The 22,626-nt window shown below is 43.4% G+C and overlaps 1 protein-coding gene across 3 annotated transcripts in view; it reads left to right on the forward strand.

Annotated features, from left to right (window-relative positions):
• The first annotated feature begins 2,751 nt into the window (after positions 1-2,751).
• The window catches only part of SYNRG (synergin gamma), a 93,960-nt gene continuing 74,085 nt past the window's right edge, over positions 2,752-22,626 (forward strand). For all 3 annotated transcript variants that reach the window (XM_032215588.1, XM_032215589.1, XM_032215590.1), the window contains exons 1-4: positions 2,752-2,909; positions 16,949-16,986; positions 19,175-19,293; positions 21,733-21,863. In XM_032215588.1, the coding sequence (XP_032071479.1) occupies positions 2,761-2,909; positions 16,949-16,986; positions 19,175-19,293; positions 21,733-21,863 (437 nt within the window). In that variant the 5' untranslated portion in view covers positions 2,752-2,760. The remainder of the gene's footprint in view (positions 2,910-16,948; positions 16,987-19,174; positions 19,294-21,732; positions 21,864-22,626) is intronic.

The raw sequence follows: 22,626 nt of genomic DNA on the forward strand, positions 1-22,626 counted from the left end.
TGCCCAAATGGGGCGCGCATGTGGCCGTCCCGAGCCTTGTTTTCAGCCGCAAGAGCCTCCTGCAGCCCTCTGCCAACAGAAATGGGCCCTGTTTTCCCTGGCAGAGGGCTGCAGGAGGCTGTCTTGGCCAGAAACAGGACCCAGGAGGGCTACATGCGCCCCCCCCAACTCTGTTTTCACTGGCAGAAGCGCCGCAGGCTGGGGCAGCTCCGCGGGTCAGATCTAAGCATCCCGCGGGCCGGGCCTTGTTGACAACCCTGCTATATACATACATATGTATATACCTACACCTATACATATAAATGTTAATCATTGTCCATCTTGAATACATAATGGAAAGGAAGCTTGAGAGTTCACAAGGTTTATATTGTATGGAATAAAACTGACTGAATCTGGATGTTCTGCTTCGGATACCCTGAAGCCCACTTCCAGAAGGTAACAAGGAAAACAGGTTGTGAAGAGGATGTGTAGCATCCCAAACAATCCTGTGGATCCTGCTCAAGCATCCCTTTTATGCTATGTCATGGATAGAAGGGAGTGAACTGCCAATAATTTTTCTGCCATCCTCACCAGTCTCTGCATCACAAATATAACAATAAGGCACGATTGTAGCAGTCCTCTTTTGCACCCTTATTACCTGAGGAGTGGATTAAAATCAATGGAAAGAAGATGGAAAAGAACTCTTCTTTAAGAATTCAGATAGTTTGCAAAAATTAGAGGAGTCTAGTAGCATCTTTTCAGACTCATTAAAGAGCAGAAATTTTCATCCTTTTTGAAAAATTTCTTAGCCTGAAAAGGTACCATCAAACTTGGTTTTTGAATACCATACTTTAACAGGTATCCCACTGGTTTGCAAATAAAATAAAATAAGTAAAATCCACAATAATTCACTGACAACTGTTGGATCTTTTGAGATTATAAAACCATATTCTTGTCAATAACCTCGGTCCAAGTGGTTGTGTTGTTAAAATATTAGTTTGCATTTTGGTCTGTGTTTATGTGCAACATTGAGATTAAGTGTTGTAAATCATTGGGAGGTTTTATAGTCTCATCCTGGGTTCCTGCCATCCTAATTTTCAGCTGGAATTGCCATACATTCTAGTTTTAAGCATGAGATTTGTTATAAGGTTAACCTTTCATATATCTGTCCTTGTTAGATGTCTTAGATGTTTTTAAATTTGGGTACTTAAGGAGGGAAGCAGAGATGGGAAATACTGTTCCAAGGTAGATGAATGTCAAAACTACAAGGTCTATTATATTTTTCCACTTGGATGGAGTCTCCTAAAATGAGCTTAACTTGCAGTCAATTCAATCCTTCTATTGATACATACTTTTATGGTACTACTCCCCGCAAAAAAAGTGGTGTTATTAGCCATCAAACCTCAAAAATACTGTACACTTTTCCAAAAAATGTTTCCACAATTTTTGCCACTACTATAATATGGTGTATGGAAAGCAGGAGAGCAAATGAGAGTTATTGTGGGTAGATGGTGAGAAGAAGGGATATAATAACGGATAACACATAATAGTATTTCTTAAGATGCAATGGTATACTTGTGGATACTTATATGAAAAAAAGGGAGTCCCTTTTTGTGCCGGGGACGATGGCATGGGGAATCCTTTTTCATCTGTAATCCTTTTAGCGGCAGGGATGGTTGCCTCAATCAGCAAACTGCGGCCCGGACCAGAGGGGTGGGCTAGATGACCATGAGGACTCCCGGAGACTCTACCCCACCAGCCTCCAGAGAAGCGATGCTAGGGATTTGAACCGCTGAACTGACGACCTTTCTGATTGACAAGCTCAGCATCTTAGCCACTGAGCCACCGTGTCCCTTACATCTTCGACTTAGGACCCACAATTGAATCTAAAATTTATGTTGCTCAGTCAGGTGTTTGTGAAGTCTTGAGTTCTGCCCCATTTTACAACCTTCTTTGCTGCACTTTATCGCTGCGGTTGAGCCGTTAATAATCTAGTTGTTACTGATATGAAAATGAAAATTAAAAAAACCTTTAAAAAAAAAAGTCCCTTTCTGAGCCGGGGACGATGGCGTGGGGAGTCCTTTTCCACCTGCAATCCCTTTAGCGCCAGGGATGCTTGCCTCAGTCACAACTGAGCCCAAAATGTATGTCGCTCGGTGAGGCGTTTGTGAAGTCTTGAGTTCTACCCCGTTTTACGACCTTCCTTGCCACACTTGTCAAGTGAATCGCTGCGGTTGATCTGTTAATAATCTGGTGGTTACTGATATGAAAATAAATAAATAAATAAAAATTAAATTTTTTTTTTTAAAAGAGTCCCTTTCTGTGACAAGGGACGATGGCATGGGGAAGTCCTTTTCCACCTGCAACCCTTTTAACGCCAGGGATGGTTGCTTCAGTCAGCGGTCCCTCCTGCCCCCCTGACCAGAGGGGTGGCCTAGATCAGTGGTTTCTCAACCTTGGTGACTTGAAGTCCTGTGGACTTCAACTCCCAGAATCCCCAGCCAGCTATGCTGGCTGGGGGATTTTGGGAGTTGAAGTCCACAGGACTTCAAGTCACCAAGGTTGAGAAACACTGGCCTAGATGGCCTCAAGGGCTCCCGGAGGCTCCACCCCGCCGGCCTCCAGAGACCGAGGAGCGGAGTTCAACCCTCCAGCAAACACCCAGCACCCCGCCTGCTCGCCCGTACGACAGAGAGAGAGGCAGCCAGCGCCGGCTCGGCCCCGGAAGTGGCGGAGGCGGCGGCCTCCCAGCTGACAGGAGGCGGAGGCGGCGGCGGCAAGATGGCGCTGCGGCCGGCGGGGCTGGGGGCCGGAGCCGCCCCCGCCGGGGTGCCCAATGTTGCGGCCGGACCGCCGGGGATGCCCAACGCAGCGGCGGGCGGCGCTGGAGCAGCCACCGCAGCAGCCGCGAGAAGCCCCGGACCCGCCAGGTACGGGCAAAGAGACGGGGGGGGGGGAGGGGAGGGTCCCTCAAGAGGGTCGTGAGGGGCTCCATGGTGTCCCATGTGTGTGTGTGGGGCGTGTCTCGTCCGCTTTTGGGATGGGGGGGGATGTCAAGCAGGCTGAGGATGCGGGGGTCGGCGGTGACACGCGCGTGGGTGGGTGGGGGGGCTACACCTGGCGAGGCCCCAGATCCGCCCCTCCCTGTTATTCAAAGTGGGATCCGTTGGGTGGGTGGGTGTCGATCCACTCGTGGCCTTGCTCCCCCGAGGGGTTGTAGCGGCTCTCCAGGACATGTCAAGAAATCCGCCTGGTTCCTACAAGGGTTGGACTTTCTCTTGCAGGTAAAATTCAGATAGGTCTGATTTTTGATCATAAGTCCACCCAAGTGGGCCAGGGGTCCACATGTCCACACAGTGCCCACTTCAGTACGGGTAGTGTTCGACTTAAAGGTAAAGGTTCCCCTGGCACATATGTGCCAGTCATTCCCGACTCTAGGGGGCGGTGCTCATCTCCGTTTCAAAGCCGAAGAGCCAGCGCTGTCCGAAGACGTCTCCGTGGTCATGTGGCTGGCATGACTAAACGCCATAGGTACACGGAACGCTGTTACCTTCCCACCAAAGGTGGTTCCTATTTTTCTACTTGCATTTTTTACCTGCTTTCGAACGGCTAGGTTGGCAGAAGCTGGGACGAGGAAGGGGAGCTCATTCCGTTACGCGGCGCTAGGGATTCGAACCGCCAAACTGCCGACCTTTCTGATCGACAGGCTCAGCGTCTTAGCCACTGGGCTACTGTGTCCGTTACGTCTTCGGATCCACAATTGAGCTCAAAGTTTATGTTGCTCAGTGAGGCGTTTGTGAAGTCTTGAGTTCTGCTCCGTTTTACAACCTTCCTTGCCGCACTTGTTAAGTGAATCGCTGCAGCCGATCTGTTAATAATCTGGTTTTTAAGTGAATCATGCTGTCCCATTGACTTTGCTTGTCGGAAGGCTGCAAAAGGAGATGCGGTGACTCCTGGGGTACTGCAACCCGTCATAAATGTGAGGCAGTTGTCAAGCATCCGAATGTAAATCATGTGACTGTAGAGAATGCTGCAGTGGTCGTACATGTGAAAAACGGTTGTAAGTCCTTTTTTTCTGGTGCCCTTGCAACTTTGAAATGAAAAAAATGAACTTTTGTAAGTGGAGGATTACCTGTACTGAGTCTGCATACAGACATATATAGTATGATGCAATTAAAGGAGAATATTTGTACCTCAGGGTTGAAATGAGGGGTCCTTGCAACTTTCTGAGCTTGGCTATTTTCTTGCAGATGTTTCATTTACCAAACTAGGTGATGTCATCAGTGCTGGTCAACTAGTCATCATCAGCTAGCACTGATGATGTTACCTGGTTTGGTAATGAAACATCTGCAAGAAGAAAACCAAGCTCCAGGACCCTCATAGCTTTTATGAAATGGATTGGCAATATTCCAGTATTTGAGGGACTGCCACAAAGAAAAGTCCAACTTATTTTCTAAAAATTCTCCTTTCCTGTGCATGTTTCCCCCCCTCTTTTGAGAGATCTGGCCTAGTTTGGGAACTGTATGTGAGCAGGGGGTTAGACTAGAAGACCTCCAGGATCCCATCCAGTTCTATTCTGATTGAATGACCCCTCATTTCAACCCTTTATTGGTATCATGTATGTCTGTATCCAGTTGCACTACTGTACAGTAGTGGGTGTGTGATCACTTGCACACTGGGTGGCTAAAGGACATTAAAAAATGTCTTATAAAAATCCAGCAGGGTTTCATTGTCATATACTGACTGAGCATTTTTCTGAATGCATTCATGCACAAAATCCATCCCCCTCTCCCCCCCCAACCACCACAGAGAAACGTGTAGGAGTATTTATACTGCTAACCATTTCAGGTTCTTGGCTAATTAACAACAGCAAAAAGAAAGCCCTTAAAACATGTGACCATAAGCATAGACAATTTGCACACACACATGGGTAGGTGGGTATTTATGTGATGTATAAATGCACACATGCATGCACACTAATTGAACATTTTTTTTGAACGCACTGAAAACTGGTATATATAAAATCCCATTCCTATGAATGTTTATTGGAGGGGGTTATTTAATTTATAGATGGTCCTTGGTTTACAACCATTTGTTTAATGATTTTTGGAAATTACAGCACTGGAAAAAGTGCCTTATAACCATTTTTCATACTTAGGACCCTTGCAGTATGCCAAAATTTGAGGACTACCTGTATATGGCTGCCTGTTCCAAATTCATCCCTCTTGCTGGCTAACATCAATTAAAAATGTCATCAAAATATATAGTATAACCTACCTACCCCCCCCCCCCACTTTTTCTGAATGTATTGAATCTCCCCGCCCTCTCTCTACATACATACATACATACATACATACATACATACATACATACTACAGTATAGGTTTAGATAAATGCATTCAGAATAGGTAGATATTTGCCCTTTCAGTTATGGATCGGTATATATTAATAGAGACACACATAGAAAGTAGATAAGAACCAATAAAATAACTAAAAAATGTAAATAGTTTTTCTTGACCAAATATATATATATATATATATATATATATATATATATATATATATATATATATATATATATATATACACAGAAGTAATAATTGATATTAAAATATATAAGCAATTTCTTTACAACAATTATATATAAAATTAGAACATTAGAAGGTTGACCTGGTGCCAGCCTTTTGTGGTTTTTAATTTTAATTTTTAATCTGTTTAGTTTTTTTTTAGTTTAGATATGATGTTGTATGTTGTATGTTGTTTTAACTTTTGATTGAGAGCCACTCAGAGTTTGTTAGAAGAGGGGCAATTATAAATGTTTTAAATAAATTAATATAGTGTATATGTGTGTATATAAGATATACACAGAGAGACTAAATTGAAATACTTCTCTTCATATTTTATACTGTTATGGAATAGATTCGATTCTTTCTCTCACTTCTAATATCATTTTTTAATTGTAAGAGTATATTGTAAATGATGGGAAGCTCTTTATTTTACAGTCTCCACTAAATAGTATCAGGACTGAGCCAAGAGTTTGAAATGGTTATGAAACTTCCAATTTGTTGTTGTTAGTTGCAAAGTCATGTCCAACTCATCACAATCCCATAGACAACCTTCCTCCAGGTCTTCCTGTCCTCTACCATTCCCGGAGTCCATTTAAACTCACGCCTACTGCTTCGGTGACTCCATCCAGCCACCTTATTCTCTGTCGTCCCTTTCTTCTTTTGCCCTCAATCCTTCCCAGCATGAGGCTCTTCTCCAGTGAATCCTTCTTCCTTCTCATTAGGTGGCCAAAGTATTGAGTTTCCTCTTCAGGATCTGGCCTTCTAAAGAGCAGTCAGGGTTGATCTCCTCTAGGACTGACCGGTTGTCTTGTAGTCCAAGGGACTTCTCCAGCACCATAGTTCAACAGCCTCCATTCTTTGGCGCTCAGCCTTTCTTATGGTCCAAATTTCACAGCCATACATTGCAATACATTAATTTCCAGTTACTGATGCTTAATTAAATATCTGGTTCAAACAGTAGTTTCTCAGTTAATTTCATATGTGTCTTATTAGGGGAGAAATCATTTGTTTACTCCTGTATTTCCTATACTGGACAGATATTTCCTGATAAATTGATATCAGAACTAGAGTTTAAACTCTCAGTCTAGATGTAATGCTAAATACATTTTAATGTCCTTTAGCCTCATAGATCGCTTTTCAATAATAGAGATTGTTTTATGATGAAAATGGTATATGTTTCTTCCTTCTTTCTCCAACGCATTTTACAAAGGAAGTGAGTAATAATACAGGTAAAGTAACACAGACACACACACACCTTGAGTTGAGTTCAATTTGTGGTGAGTACAGGAACACATACATACATTGTGTTTTTTGTCAACACAAAGGAAGTGGTTTGCTATTACCTGCCTTCAGGATTGTGTGGGTGTGTTTGTTTGTTTATTTCTAGGTCTAGCCCGGTGTTTTTCATATTCTGGCAACTTTAAGAAGTTCGGACTTCAATTCCCAAAATTCCCAACCAGCACGTTGCCTGAGGAATTCTGAGAATTGGTGAAGCCCACATATCTTGAAGTGGCCGAGTTTGAAAAAACAATGATTTCAGCCTTTAACTCTGAGGCTAGTTTGATTGAGTGGTGAAGCACCAGGCATATAAGCCAGGAGCCTGTGAGTTCTAGTTCCACCTTAGGTATGAAAGCCAGCTGGGTGACTTTAAGCCAGTCACACACACTCAACCAGTGGTGACATTCTTTTTTTTTTTTACCACCAATTCTGTGGGTGTGGCTTGGTGGGCCTGACAGGGCAAGGATACTGCAAAATCTCCATTCCCACCCCACTTCAGGGGAAGGATATTGGAAAATCTCCATTCCCACCACACTTTGGGGCCAGCCAGAGGTGGTATTTGCCGGTTCTCCAAACTACTCAAAATTTTCTGCTGCCAGTTCTCTAGAACCTGTCAGAACCTGCTGAATTTCACCCCTGCTCTCAACCCAATTCATCACACAGGGTTGTTGAGGAAAGTAGAAGTAGGAGGGAGTAATATTGTGTGTGTTTGTCACCTTGGGTTATATATGAAAACAATAAAGGCAGGACATAAATAAATAAAAAAATCCTGGTGATTTCCCATTCAAGTACTAACCACGCCCAGTGGTCACTCACACTCTACCCCCCCTCAATAATGTACTATTAAGAGACTGAATGATAAAGAACTGTACAGGTAGTGCTCAAATTATGGCTGCACTTGGGACCAAAATTACTGTTACTAAGTCATTGTTAAGTGAACTATGCCTGATTTCACAACCTTTCCTCCCCACAATTGTTAAAGAAATCACTGCAGCTGTTATTGCAGCGAATCTTGTGGTTGTGAAGTGAATCTAGCTTACCCCCATTGCCTTCCAACAAGTTGGAAGAAAAGCTGGTGATCACATGACCCTCCGAGACAGTGCAATTGTCATAAGTACATGCCAGTTTCCAAGCATCTGAATTTTGATCATGTGACCACGAGGAGACTCCAACAGTCATAAGTGTGGAAAACTGTCATAAGTCATTTTTTCAACGCTGTTATCACTTTGAACGGTCACTAAACAAACGGTTGTAAGTCAAGGACTACCTGTATAGGGTTGAGGCAGTGGTGAAATTCAATTTTTCCCCCTACAGTTCTATGGGCGTGGCTTAGTAATCATGTGACTGGGTGGGTGTGGCTTGGTGGTCATGTGACTGGACAGGCGTGGCTTGGTGGTCATGACCGGGTGGGCGTGGATGTACAACTGACTGACACACACAATGTAAAAGCAGCTGGACCACATAAAATGTCCCCTGCAACAAGTAGGAACCTCACAGAGTCACGGAGAACTCAAAAACCAACTATCACACTTTACACAAAAATAACACAGAAGCTGCACAACTGACTCACGCACAATGTAAAAGCAGCTGGACTTCACACAAAATGGCCCCTGCAACAAGCAGGAACCTCACAGACAATCAGGCACAGCTGATCGTTGCACAGCTGATTGTCGGAACTTTTAAAAAACTTTTTAAAGCATTTTTTTACTACCCGTTCAGGCGAATAGATAGTAAAAAAAATGCTTTAAAAAAGTTTTTAAAAAGTTCCAACAATTGCGCGGCATAGCTGCTCATCGGAACTTCCATCATTGTTGGCATAAGGAGCTGAAGATTTTTAGCTGGGGAACTGCCTGTATTGGCAAAAGTAACAACGAACAATATTTCAAATAGCTAGGATTACTGATCCATTTTCTCCTTAAAAAAAACAATACTGTAGTCCTGTCCATCGTTAAAATCTCCTGAATTAATTTTTTACTTCTGTTCAAAATCCTTTTGAAATTTCAGCCTACTCTACTGACGTGCTAGGATATGAATAAGCTAATAAAAGGTTTTGTGGGCAGATAAGCTTTGGAGCGTTTGATTAATGAATATTCATTTCCTTTTACTACAGTGAAATAGATGACAGGCAGAGCCAGGGCTTTTTAAAAGTACCCATTCTTCCTAAAATTGCAGGCGGTTATATCTATAAAGAGTTATCGGTTTTAATTAAGCACAATACTTGCAGAATTGGTATCTAATTTTTGTAGGACCTTTAGCATCAGAAAAATAATGGTTTGGCATTATTTTCAGACCTGCAAGCCATCTTTTCTTTTTAGGTTTCAGGCCTGCCACACTTTCTACTGTCTACTTAATAGTGTGGGAAAATGAGAGGGGGGATTATGTGGAGTTGGGTGACGTGTAGCCATAATAATATTCTTCTTAGAAAGTCAAGGTCATCTTTGTCTCTGGATGGGTGGAATCTGTCTTTGTGGTAGTGAAAGATGGGAGCATATGATGAACTTGGGGGTGTTTGGGGCAGGATCTTGAACTTTCAACTGGGTGGGGAAACCTGGAAGCTTTCAGATTCAGGTTTTCCCAGATGTGCCAACTTGGCTCTCTTAATAAATTGGAACTTTGAGGAATTTCTTGCCTCGGATTCTTATTTTATTTTGGATGCTATTTGGAACCCTGACAATTATCTTTTTTTCTTGAACATTGAACGTAATTAATAAATGTTCTTCCTTTTTCTCTATAAGCTCTTATAAATAAGTCATCCCTTCTTTAGAAAGACATCTATGTTTAATGGTTTTTCCTTTCTTTCCGTCCCTCATTAAATGGCAATGAGTTAGGCCAGGCTGGGTTGTGTGACGCTACCTTTTGTGGATTACATCTTTCCTTTTCCTTGCTGTTGTCACCATCAGCATCGTAGGAGTCTTATTCAGATATCAGTAGGGGGAATTTAACTATAATATGCAGATATGAACTCTAAAATCAGATGGGTTGACCTCTGTTGTAGGCTTGGTATGATTAATCAAGCTACCCACCTGCCCAGGTAGCTATTAACTTCTGCTCTTTTGTATTCTGAACTAGATCTGCTGTTCCGACAGATCAAATTTACCCAACCTGATGCACTCCAGAGATATTTGAGCCTTTGCTCCTAGAATGAACAGCTATTAATTGGAGCACTGTAGGTGTATATGTGGGGCAAGATCCATGTTTTTCAGCTCAGCAACATGAAAATGTGAAGACTTCAACTCCCAGAATTCCCCAGCCAGCAGTTGAAGTCTCTACATCTTTAAGCGGCCAAACTACAAGTTTAATGACTATTTGGAGTTACAACGGCACTGAAAAAAGTGGCTTATTGCCAGTTTTCACATTTACAATTGTTTCAGCATCCACTTGGTCACGTACTGGATTTTTCGGAGTATAAGATGCACCGGAGTATAAGACGCACCAAGATTTTGAAGAGGCAAATTAAAAAAAAGTTTTTGCACAGCCCGTTTTTTGTCCAAAAAAGGTCATGCACAACCTTTAGGAGGCTCCTGGGGTGAGCAAACAAGCCAAAAATGTCCCATTTTTTGTGAAAACGGGACTGTTTTTTGTCAAAAAAAAAAGGGCATGCATAGCCTTTAGGAGGCTTATAGAGTGCTCCTGAGGGTTGGGGTCAAAAATGGCCTGTTTTTCACTCATTTTCACCCTCCCCAGCCTTCAGGAGCACTCTATAAGCCTCCTAAAAGCTATGCACATCCATTTTTGAAAAGGGGTGGTGTTTCAGGAAGCAAAACTGCTGTATTCAGTGTATAAAATGCACCCAGATTTTCAGCCTAGTTTTTGAGGGGAAAAGGTGTGTCTTATACTCCAAAAAATACAGTAATCAAAATTTGGGCGCCTGGCAACTGGCATGTATTTATGATAGTTGAAGTGTCTTGGGGTCATATGATCACAATATGTAAGCTTCCCAGCTGGCTTCTGACAAGCAAAATCAAACGGGGGAAGCCAGATTTGCTTAATGACTGCATGATTCACTTAACAGTTGCAGTGATTCGCTTAACAACTGTGGCAGAAAAGATTGTAAAATGAGTGCCACTCATTTAATAAGTCTTGCTTAGCAATTAAGTCAGTTCCTCAATGAATCTGGTTTCCCCTCTATCTCAAATCCCCCTTCCCTATCCCTCAGCTCCAATGCGGCAACACTGAAGCGGTCAAAAATGGCTTCGGTCAGGTTAGCTTCAGGGTTGACACTTGAGTCCCTCAGGATCAAACGGCTGGCTGTGGGCAGAATTAACCTGTAATACTGCACTCTAACCACTGCGCCACCAGTTCTGCCATCTTGTTCTCCTGGATTAAAGACCCATCGTTTCCTGGGCTCTATGGGAATTGTAGTCCACTAAAGTTTGAGAGTTCCAAGCTGAGAGAGACTGATCTGGAGAGATTGTTGAATTATTACTACAATAATGGGAGCTCCTTTTCTGGCTATGGTCCAGAACAATTATAGAGCACATCTATCTGCCCTTGGACTAAAAAAAAAAAGAGAGAGAGAGGCTATTTTCCATATTATATTCTCATCATCTCGTGACAAAGCAATCAATAAGTAGCCTAGGGTGGATTCAGATGTCTGGTTTCTCCTAACAGTGAATAAACTCGGATCTAGAGAGGAACCAGTTTATGCCTTTGACTTTCTCGCCTTTCAGTCTTTTTAATTATACTCGACACATTTTTCCTCCTATCCAATGATAAAAACTAATTAACCAATCTCCCCCCCCCGCACAATGTATACCTGGTGTTGACTAACATAACTGTTCTGAGCCCCTCCTCCGCCCAGTAACGAAAGCTGAGACACGCTTAATGAGAATGTCCTTTAATAACAAGACCAGACTCTCGGTGGCTGAAAGCCAAGTAAACAAACAGATAAGGACCTTGGCAGCAAGGCCGACAAACCTTGACAGCAATTCAGACAAACTCTGGCAGCAATCCAGCCTGCCAAGTTTGTTTCTCTTTAGTCAAAGCATTGACTTCTGCAAGAAGGGCGTGGCACAAGCAGTCTGTTTTATAGTCTGGAGAGGAGCCTAATGACCATCAGCTGAGCATAATTACCTCCTGTAATTATGTAGTTCTTCATAGCTCTTCAACGGCATGCATCCAGGAACAACTCACTGCTGGCGTCCAGCTCACTCTCCCTTGTCTCCTCCCCACTGATCCAAGGCTCAGGCACCACCTGGTGGCCAACCAGTCTCTCTGTGCCCTGTTTGGAGTCAGAACCCTGTCCAGGGTCCTCCACCTCCTTCAGGGCCAACTCATAGGGCCCCTCGCTGTCGGAGTCTGGTGGCAGCTCCAACAGCTCCTGCTGGGCCACAACACATAACATTATTTCTTTTTTTTCAAAAAAAGAAAAGTTCGAAATGTTTTTGTATAGGTTTTTTCAGTCAATACTTCTCAATGTACAGTATTATTTGTTAATTAAAAAAAAATAGAGAACAGAAAACCAATTGTCAAAGAGACACAGCAGATGAGTCTTGTTCCTTGGGGATTTGTGAGGCACTTGTTTTGCTATTACGGAAAGAAACAAATGCCAATGTCAAGGTATCAGGCAACACCCCCAACCAAATAAGACTCCGAGTGTCAGCCTCTGCTTTGCTGTTGCTTCGGCTGCCATGAAACGAGGAGGGAGGGCATGGTATTTGGGAGGGGTTACTCATTGTGCTGGAGGAAGGTTCTGGAGTTCAGCTGCCTGTCGGACTACGCATGCGTAGGAGATTCCCGCCAGGACTAACGGCACCGACATTCCATCTTCGTGATGCCTTTTGAAGTTATCTCACACCTGACACTTGAGAGAATTATGATTGGACTGTAACTGTGATGCCAAGGGGTGGGGAATGGGCTATTCTATATATCAATCGCTTTCACGCCTAAATAATCAGACTTCGCTTCGCTATGCCTTTAATCATTTATAATTAGTAAAAGTACACTTGATTTCTACACATGGAGTCTCGTGGTCTTCTTTCCTAATTATCTAATGGAGAGGTTCTGACACTGAGGCTTGAGGTTCCTCAAAGTTCCCATTTTATTAGAGGTGTCATATCGGCACATTTGGGAAAACCCAAATCTGAAAGCTTCCAGGTTTTCCCCACTCAAACGAAAGTTCAACCCCTGCCCAGCACCCACGTGTCTGTCGCATAGCCCAATCAGGCACCATCCAAAACTGGAGCTACCTCCCAGTCACACCACTCAAGGTGCAGGGCAAGCTGTCCTTGACTCTTTGAGAAAGGAATGTTGTTATGACTACATATCACCCACACTCTGTATAATCTTGCTCCCCATTTTGCCACAATAGAAAATGTGGCAGGCCTGAACTTCAAAAGTTAAAAGATGGCTTCCGGGTCTGACAGGCTGCCCCCACCTCAGCCACATTTTGTTCACATCTCCTGTATAATTATAAAATACAGGGAATTGGGATAAAACAAATACATTATGATATTAAACCTCTTGGCAAACATTAGTCTAATTTTTAAATCGCAACAGTATAGGAGTGAACTTTGCCTTCATTAGTATCTTTTTGGCCTGTTCAGTTTGTTTGTATGCTTAAAAAGTATTGGACTACTTTTTATTTCTTCCAATATTTTTCTGTCTTTAAAGAGCCAGAATTGAGACTGACAGCATTTTCATTGGGCCGTTATTTGCAATTACAACTGATGAACTGAATGTTTTCCCTATCTTCTTTAAAAAGCTGCATGTTGTCATAGAATTTGTTATTATTCATTCAGGCTTTTGTGAAATAAAGTGCTTAGTTATTTCCGGGCCAGCAACCATTCATTTTAAGGAGAAATAAAAAAGGCATTAATTGCCTGGATAGCATTGTAATCCTTCCATTCAGATTAACAGAGTTGGAAGGGACCTTGTAGGTCATCTAGTCCAACCCCTTGCCCAAGCTGGAGACCTTACACCATTTCTGACAAATGGCAGTCCAGTCTCTTCTTGAAAGCTTCCAGTGATGAAGCTCCCACAATTTCCAAAGGCAACTTCTGTTCCATTGGTCGATTGCTCTCACTGTCAGAAAAATTCTCATTTCTAGGTTGAATCTCTCCTTGATCAGTTTCCATCCATTATTTCTTGCCTGGCCTTCCTGTGCTTTGGAAAATAGCTTGACTCCCCTCCTCTCTCGGGCAGCCCCTCAGATATTGGAAGACTGCTATCATGTCTCCCCTGGTCCTTCTCTTCACTGGACTAGCCATGCCCAGTTCCTGCAATCATTCATAGTATGTTCTAGTCTCCAATCTCCTAATCGTCAGTGGTGTATTAACCATTAAGCAGACTAAGCATGTCCTTATGGCACCAGGCCCAAAGCGGGCACCACAAAGTTGAGAAAGAAAGAAAGAAAGAACAATAAAGATTTGTACAGTATGTAGAAAGGAGGGGGGCACCAAGATTTGTCAGTACTTAGGGCACCAGTGAGCCTTAATCTACCACTTCTAATCAGAGAATAATTGCTCTTCTCTGTACTTTTACTAGAGTCTCAACATCTTTTTTATAGAGTGGTGACCAAAAGTGGATGCAGCATTCTAGATATGGTCCTATTGGCTTTGGTTCATCTTGTAAAAACCTGGAAAAAGCATATTAGGAAAACAAATGGGAAAACATGTATGAACGTGCATATGTTTTCCAATATTCCATGTATTTCCCCCCCTTTTAATACTCTGTATATAAAACTATGATAGCTAACCCAATGACTCAGCATCCATTAATATTTGGAACTGATGTTAATGGCCGGTAAATTCTGTAGTTTAACAATGACTTGGATTAGATCGCACACAGTCAGAAATATGGCCCTTGAGATTTAAATGGAAGCAGATGGAATTATTTTACATCAGTGGACTGAGTCACGGACAGGAAGGATTCATAGTGCTCTCTGTGCCTTGTTTAAGCCATCGTGTGTTTTTTACTAAGCCATAATGACTTGGCAGATTTAGAATAGAATAAAAGAGTTGGAAGGTTCCCCCGGAGATCTTCTAGTCCAGCCCCCTGCTTAGGCAGGAAACCCTACACCACTTCAGACATCTTTTTTAAGAACTTCCAGTGTTGGGGCATTCACAACTTCTGGGGGCAAGTTGTTCCACTGATTAATTGTTCTAACTGTCAGGAAATTTCTCCTTAGTTCTAAGTTGCTTCTCTCCTTGATTAGTTTCCACCCATTGCTTCTTGTTCTACCCTCAGGTGCCTTGGAGAATAGTTTGACTTCCTCTTCTTTGGCAGCCCCTGAGATATTGGAACGCTGCTAGCATGTCTCTCATTAAACTAGACATGCCCAGTTCCTTCAACCGTTCTTCATATGTTTTAGCCTCCAGTCCCCTCATCATCTTTGTTGCTCTTCTCTGTACTCTTTCTAGGGTCTCCATATCTTTTTTACATCATGGCGACCAAAACTGAATGCAGTATTCCAAGTGTGGCCTTTCCAAGGTCTTATAAAGTGGTATTAACACTTCACGTGATCTTGATTCCATCCCTCTGCTTATGCAGCTTAGAACTGTGTTGGCTTTTTGGCAGCTGTTTGAAACTTGAAACACTTAAGCCATAAAGTGTAGTTGACGACACATCTAATGCTTGGATTCGCATGTTATGCTAGGTCAGAGTAACACAAATACTTTAACACAATGTGCATCCCTGGTTACTCGTAAAGAAACCATCCTGAACACTGTGTCTTGATCATTGAAGCAATTAACAGAATATGAAGATTGGGGGAAACCAGGCTTAATAGCAGTGACTGTGAGAGGGACCTTGGAGTCTTAGTGGACAACCCATTAAATATGAGCCAGCAATGTGCGGTGGCAGACAAAAAAGCCAATGCAATCCTAAATTGTATTAACAGAGGGATTCAATCAAGATCATGTGAGGTACTAATACAACTCTATAAAACCTTAGTAAGACCACACCTAGAATACGGCATCCAGTTTTGGTCACCACGCTACAAAAAAGATGTTGAGACTCTGGAAAGAATGCAAAGAAGAGCAGCCAGGATGATTAGGGGACTGGAGGCTAAAACATATGATGAATAGTTGACATGGCTAGTCTAGTGAAGAGATGATAGCAGTCTTCCAGTATTTGAGGGGCTGCCACAGAGAGGAAGAGGTCAAGCTATTTTCCAAGGCACCCGAAGGCCAGACAAGGAACAATGGATAGAAACTGATCAAGGAGAGATTCAACCTAGAAATAAGGAGAAATTTTATGACAGTGAGAACAATCAACCAATGGAACAGAAGTTGCCTTCAGAAGTTGTGGGAGCATCATCACTGGAAGCTTTCAAGAAGAGACTGGACTGCCACCTGTCGGAAATGGTGTAGGATCTCCTGTTTGGGCTGGGGGTTGGACTAGATGACCCACAAGGTCCCCTTCAACTCTATTATTCTGTTCTGTTCTGAGATTACGGTAATAAAGCTGTGGACTAAATGAGGGGATTTGTAAAGCCCTTAAGAGAGAGGAAGGTCAATAATACTCCAATCTGTTGAAAAGAAGGTTAGAAGTCATATATTTCTTACCTTTACCTTTCTTTTTCTTTCCTTGTACTTTTTTGAACAGATAGTCCTCAACTTACAACAGTTCATTTAGTGACTGTTTGAGGTTACAACGGCACTGAGAAACATGACTTATAACCAATTTTCATATTTAATGAGTATTGTAACACCCCCATGATTACGTGATCAAAATCCAGACACTTTGCAACTGACTCATATTTATGACGGTTGCAATGTCCCAGGGTCATGTGACCCCCTTGGATTCACTTAACAATTGTGGCAAGAGGGGTCATAAAATGTGGCAAAACTCACTTAACATTTGTCTCTCTTAAGAACAGAAGTTTGGGGCTGAATTGTGGTCGTAAGAAAGTGTATTTCTCCCCCCCCCCCCTTTTATTACACGGACATTCTTAACAGATATAAATGTTTAAAAACAAATTCTATATTGTCTCTTGGTGTTTTTGACCATCTGAAAAAATGCTTAGCATAGTTTTTTTTCATTGACCTTGCGCATAGTAATTAATGGGATCTCTCCCCTGTTTTCTGGGGGCACCCATCTACGCTAAGGACTTTTAATAAGGGATGTTCTTTTCATTAAATGACATATTGATGTTTTTTCCCCTTGTCCTCTTCTCGTTTCAGCTTTGTTTTCCCTGTAACTGGTGGCCTTGGCCCTCAAGGTAGGTAAAACGGGAAAGGGTACTGGACTTGAAAGAAGAAAAATGAGATATCTTAAATTAGGCATCTATAGCAATAGCACTTACTTACCATATTTTTTGGAGTATAAGACGCACCTTTTTCCCTCAAAAAAGAGGCTGAAAATCTGGATGTGTTTTATACACAGAATACAGCATTTTTGGCCTCCCGAAACCCCGCCCCCTTCACCAAAATGAAGGCTTCCAGAGTGCTCCTGGGGGCTGGAGAGGGCAGAAATGAGCAAAAAACGGGCCCGTTTTTTTGCTCAATTTTAACCCCCCAGCCCCCAGGAGCACTCTATGTACAAGCCTCCTAAAGGCTATGCATACTTTTTTTTTTTTTTAACAAAAAATGAGCCCGTTTTCGTGAAAAACAGGCCGTTTTGGGGAGGTTTGCAGAGTGCAAAAACTTTTTTTCCCCTTTCAGAAAGCTCTTTAGTTAGAGTCATTGATGAGAATTAGATTGATCAAGCGCTGTGCCAGCAGAAACAAAGTCTTAGGTGCTGCAGATTGTCAGCAATTTCCTTCTCCAGCACAAAAACCTGGAAACAACTACCTACCTACCTACTCTCTCTCTCTCTCCCTCCCTCCTTCCCTCCCTCCCCTCCCTATCTATCTATCTATCTATCTATCTATCTATCTATCTATCTATCTATCTATCCTTCTACCTACATACCTACTTTTTTTAAAATTTGCCTCTTCAAAACCTTGGTGCGTCTTATACTCCGAAAAATATGGTACATCCTGTCCCATAGTGCTTTACAGTATTCTCTGCATATCTGTGGAGATTCTCAGTCATCCAGGTCATGGTTTTCCCAAAGGGACAGAAGCTTCTCGGATGAGAAGCAAAACGTCTTCAAAGAAAAACCCAAAAAATCCAGTTGCCTCTTGAAAAAGCATCAGGACCTGGATGACGGAGAATCTCCATAGACATCTGCAAGAAAACAGCCAAGCTTAGAGAGCACCAAGGACCCCTCATTAATGCTAACTCTTGTTTCAAAGATTTAAGGGCAGTATTGATAAAATTCCCAGTTGGAATGTATGGCTGTGAATGTTGGACCATAAGAAAGGCTGAGTGCCAAAGAATTGAGACCTTTGAACTCTGGTGCTGGAGAAGACTCCTGCGAGTCCCTTGGACTGCAAGGCCATCCAACCAGTCAGTCCTAGAGGAGATCAACCCTGACTCAAATACTTTGCCCACCTAATGAGAAGGAAGGTCTCTCTGGAGAAGAGCCTCATGCTGGGAAAGATGGAGGGCAAAAGAAGAAGGGGACGGCAGAGAATGAGGTGGTTGGATGGAGTCATCGAAGCAGTAGGTGGGAGCTTCAGTGGACTCCAGAAGATGGTAGAGGACAGGAAGGCCTGGAGGAACGTTGTCCATGGGGTTGCGATGGGTGGGACACGACTTCGCAAGTAACAACAATAATTGATAAAATCCTTGGAAGCATCCTCAGAAGTCATTTAGTCCCAACTCGCTGCTTGATGTAGAGCCGATTAGTCTTTTTGATTAGGAGGCTTGCTATCCAGCCAGATCATTATTGCAAATTAAATAATATAAGAATTTGGCGCCGCTTTCAACTTTCCTGCCAAGAAAAGATTTTGCCTGAGGAGGAGGGCCAGGAATTGTGTTTGACCTGGTGGGGGCGTGGCCAGTTCGACATCATTTGCGCCTGTGGTGGCCTGTGTGACATCCCCCCCCCCCCCATGCCCCATTTTGGGCCTAGCAGGCCTCCCTGAAGCCTCCCGGGACCAAAAATGGGCCCCGCCCACACCCCTCCATGCGCCTTGTTTTGAGCCTAGCAGGCCTCCCTGAAGCCTCCCGGGACCAAAAATGGGCCGCGCCCACACCCCTCCATGCGCCTTGTTTTGAGCCTAGCAGGCCTCCCTGAAGCCTCCCGGGACCAAAAATGGGCCACGCCACAGCCCCCTCCCCATCCCTTGTTTTGGGCCTAGCAGGCCTCCCTAAAGCTGCCTGGAATCAGAAACAGCAGAGACCAGAAAATCAGTTGGCTGGTGGGAGGCGCATGTGCAGTGGAGCATGAAGCGATGGCTCGTGTGCATCGATTTGCCATCACGGCTGTAGCTAATAGATGTATCTGTTCTTCCCCTCTTGTGTCAAGTGGTGGAGTTGATTGCACAGCAATCTTAACCGTTTTTTAATGTCTCGGTGTAGGGATGATTCCAATGCAACAGCAGAGCTTCTCCATGGTGCCTGTCATGCAGCCCAATATGCAAGGCATGATGGGGATGAATTACGGTTCTCAGATGCCTCCAGGAACGATGACTGTGCAGGTACGTGCTGGGGCGATTTCAATCTGTCTGGTTTTAATCTGTATCAGGGATTATATTCTATTCGTCCAATTTCTATACCCACATTGTGGGACTCTAGGCGGTTTACAAATAAAATGGTAAAAGTCTCATACAAGCCATAGTTGAAAACAAAATTGAAGCACTGATAAAGGAGAATACAGGCATCCTCGGCTTACAACAGCTCATTTAGTGACCATTCAAAGTTACAACAGCATGGAAGAAAGTGTCTTAAGACTGTTTTTCACACTTATGACCATTGCAGCATCCCCCACAGTCGTGTGATTTACATACGGATGCCTGGCAATTGGTTCAAATTTATGACAATTGCAGTGTCCTGGAGTCACACAACCTTCTGAAAAGCAAAGTCAATTGTGGTGGTCTCTCATGAGGAATAAGACACTTAGGCAAGATGTCTCGGGATGAGAGTGTTCAGAACAGACTCTGAAGCCCCCTTTTATTCTTATTACACTCATTAGCATACAATGTTACCCCTGAGGGCCAGAATTGCCTATGGCCAGTTATTTTTAGGATTCATTCATCCTGTTTTCCACATTCCCATGCGCTTTCATTGTTTCGTGTACACTATGGGACATCCTGTGGGAGCATTTCTCTGTAATTATTCCCACAGTCAATGGGAAGTCAGATTCACTTAACAACCACGTTACTAACTCAACAACTGCAGTGATCCTCTTAACAACTATGGCAAGAAAAGTCATAAAACAGGGCAAAACACACTTAACAAATTTCTCATCAATGTAAATTTTGCGCTCAATTGTGGTCCTAAATCAAGGACTACTTGTACTTGTACCTCAGGGTTGAAATGAGGGATCCTTGGTGCTCTCTGAGCTTGGCTGTTTTCTTGCAGACCTTTCATTACCCAGCTAGGTAACATCCTCAGTGCATTGATGAGGTTACCTAGTTTGGGTAATGAAACATTTAAAAGGAAACAACAAAGCTTAGAGAATACCAAGGTCCCCTCAAAATTAAAACAGTTAAAAAGAACAGTTGCAAAGTTAAACCCACCAACCACCTCTGGGGTTCCATGATACTCTTAGATTCCCCCACACCTGTTGGCAGAGCCAAGTCTTAATCATATGCCTCTTTTAACGACCCCGTAATCTCTTGCGGGGCGGAGTCTGGGCAACTGAACGGAGCTGAGTGTTTACTGGCCAGATGCCCTTCTTGTTGCCAGTACAGAGGTTTGTTTTCAGCAGAGATATTCTCAGTGTGGCCAGAGAGAGAAATATCTGCCTCTACCTAGGATTAAACTCACAGGCTCCTGATTGTGAAGCTCCACCTTTAGGCCACCACCCCACAGAGCCAGGTCTTAATGCTCTTCTGAAAAGCTAGGGGAATGGGGGCCTGCCTGACCTCCAAAAACAAGATGTTGCATAGGATGGAGCAATGGCAGAGAATTCCCCCAGTCAAACTTCTTTAACATGCGTAAGGAAGCCTCCCTGCCTGGTCTGACGGAACCGGTCAATGAAATAGAGATGAAAGTGCTCCATCCAACGTTAAGCATACACCTCGCAGGGTGGTGTACCGTATTTGCAACTTTTTCTGTTTTAATACAGGTAATCCTTGGCCTGCGACCACAATTGAGCCCCAGATTTTTGTCCCTAAGCAAGACAGGTTGCTAAGCGACTTGTGCCTCATTTTACGGCCTGTTCTGCCACAGTTGTTAAGTGGATCACATTTCCACTGCCATCGCAACTTCGAATGATCACTAAACGGATAAGCTGTAAGCTGTAAATCCAGGGCTACCCATAATTCATATAATTTTTGCACGTCAAATAACATGGACAAATTGGGGGGTTGGACTAGAAGACCTTCAAGGTCCCTTCAAACTTTGCTATTCTATTCTAAATACTGGGCATGTATTTGCAGACGGTGAGATTTCATTATAAGAAAGCTCACATACATTTTGAGTCTCCTGAGATCCAGTTTGCTGGGTCATTTACCATGCATTTATCTCCTTGTCTCTCTTGTTCTTTGTTATTTAATATTAGCAGATAACCGTCGTTATCCAGATATTTATTTATAGGTGGAAAATGTCTGGACCAAATGTAATTTCTAATGTTGGATTTTCCCACTTATCAGAGGGAGCCCCTTTGTGGAGTACTGTGAAGCCATTACTATGGCAACTCCACTGCGCTGCATGGTAGAAGGCATTTTACGGCTTTACATTAGAAGCCATTTTAAGGCACAACAGGCTGTATCTTAACAGAACACACACACACACACACACCAAGGGTTGTTAGGGGTGTCTTAACCCCACAGTATTTGTTTCCAGAGGGTAAGTCGTCTGTGTACCAAGTTTGGTTGAAATTGCTCGAGGCGTTCCAGAGTTATGCTGGAACGTACACGCACACACAAAGCTGTTTTTGTATATATAGATTGAACTGCTCATTTGGTTCACAGGGTGGCATGCCTCTCGGTGCGATGCCAACAGCGGGGATGACATATATGGGACAAAGTCCCTACCTTGGAATGCGTGCAGCAGCTCCTCAGTACACTCCGGATATGCGGAAGCAGTTTGTTGAAGAACAGCAGTAAGTGAGCCATTCTGTAACAATAGATCTGACTTTATTATTTTTTAAATTAAATAATTGATATAGCTGCCATACTCAACGCATGACTCAGGAGGATGACTTCTCTTGACGATGTCTCAAGGTCTTGATTGTCTCTCAGGAAACTTTTTGCATCCCGTTTCCAAATTTACACTGCAGAAATCTGGACCACCACTAAGTGAGAGCAGAGAAATGGATTTGTTGCTCTTTGCTGCCATCTAGGAGTTGTCCAGAATTTTGCAACCCAGAACTAGAAGGTCTACATCAAGGGTGTCAAATTCAACTTCAATGAAGGCCGCATCATGGTTGTGTTTGACCTCTGGGGGGGGGTTGGGGGGTGGCATGGCCAGGGGGCATGGCCAGCTTGATGTCATTCATGTCAGGGGTGGCTGTGGTGGCCAGAGCGCTCTGCCAACTGTCAGAAGGTTGCAGGAGGCCATTGCACAGCCCAAGCTTTGTTTTCACTGGCGGAGGGTTGAGGAGGCTGTGGCTGCTGAAAATGGAGCTCGGAGCTACAAGCCTCCTAAAGGCTATGTATGCCCTTTTTTGGGCAAAAAACCCTGGGCCCGTTTTTACAAAAAATGAGTTGGTTTTGCTCGTTTTTGCTTCCCAGCCCGCAAGAGCACTCTGCAAGTGTCCTAAAGGCTGTGCATGTCCTTTTTTTGGTAAAAAAACGGGCCTGTTTTTGCAAAAAAATGGGCTGGTTTTTGCTCATTTGGGGGGGGGCAGCCCCCAGGAGCACTTT

Source organism: Thamnophis elegans, chromosome 4 (assembly GCF_009769535.1).
Source record: "Thamnophis elegans isolate rThaEle1 chromosome 4, rThaEle1.pri, whole genome shotgun sequence".
Lineage (NCBI taxonomy): Eukaryota > Metazoa > Chordata > Lepidosauria > Squamata > Colubridae > Thamnophis > Thamnophis elegans.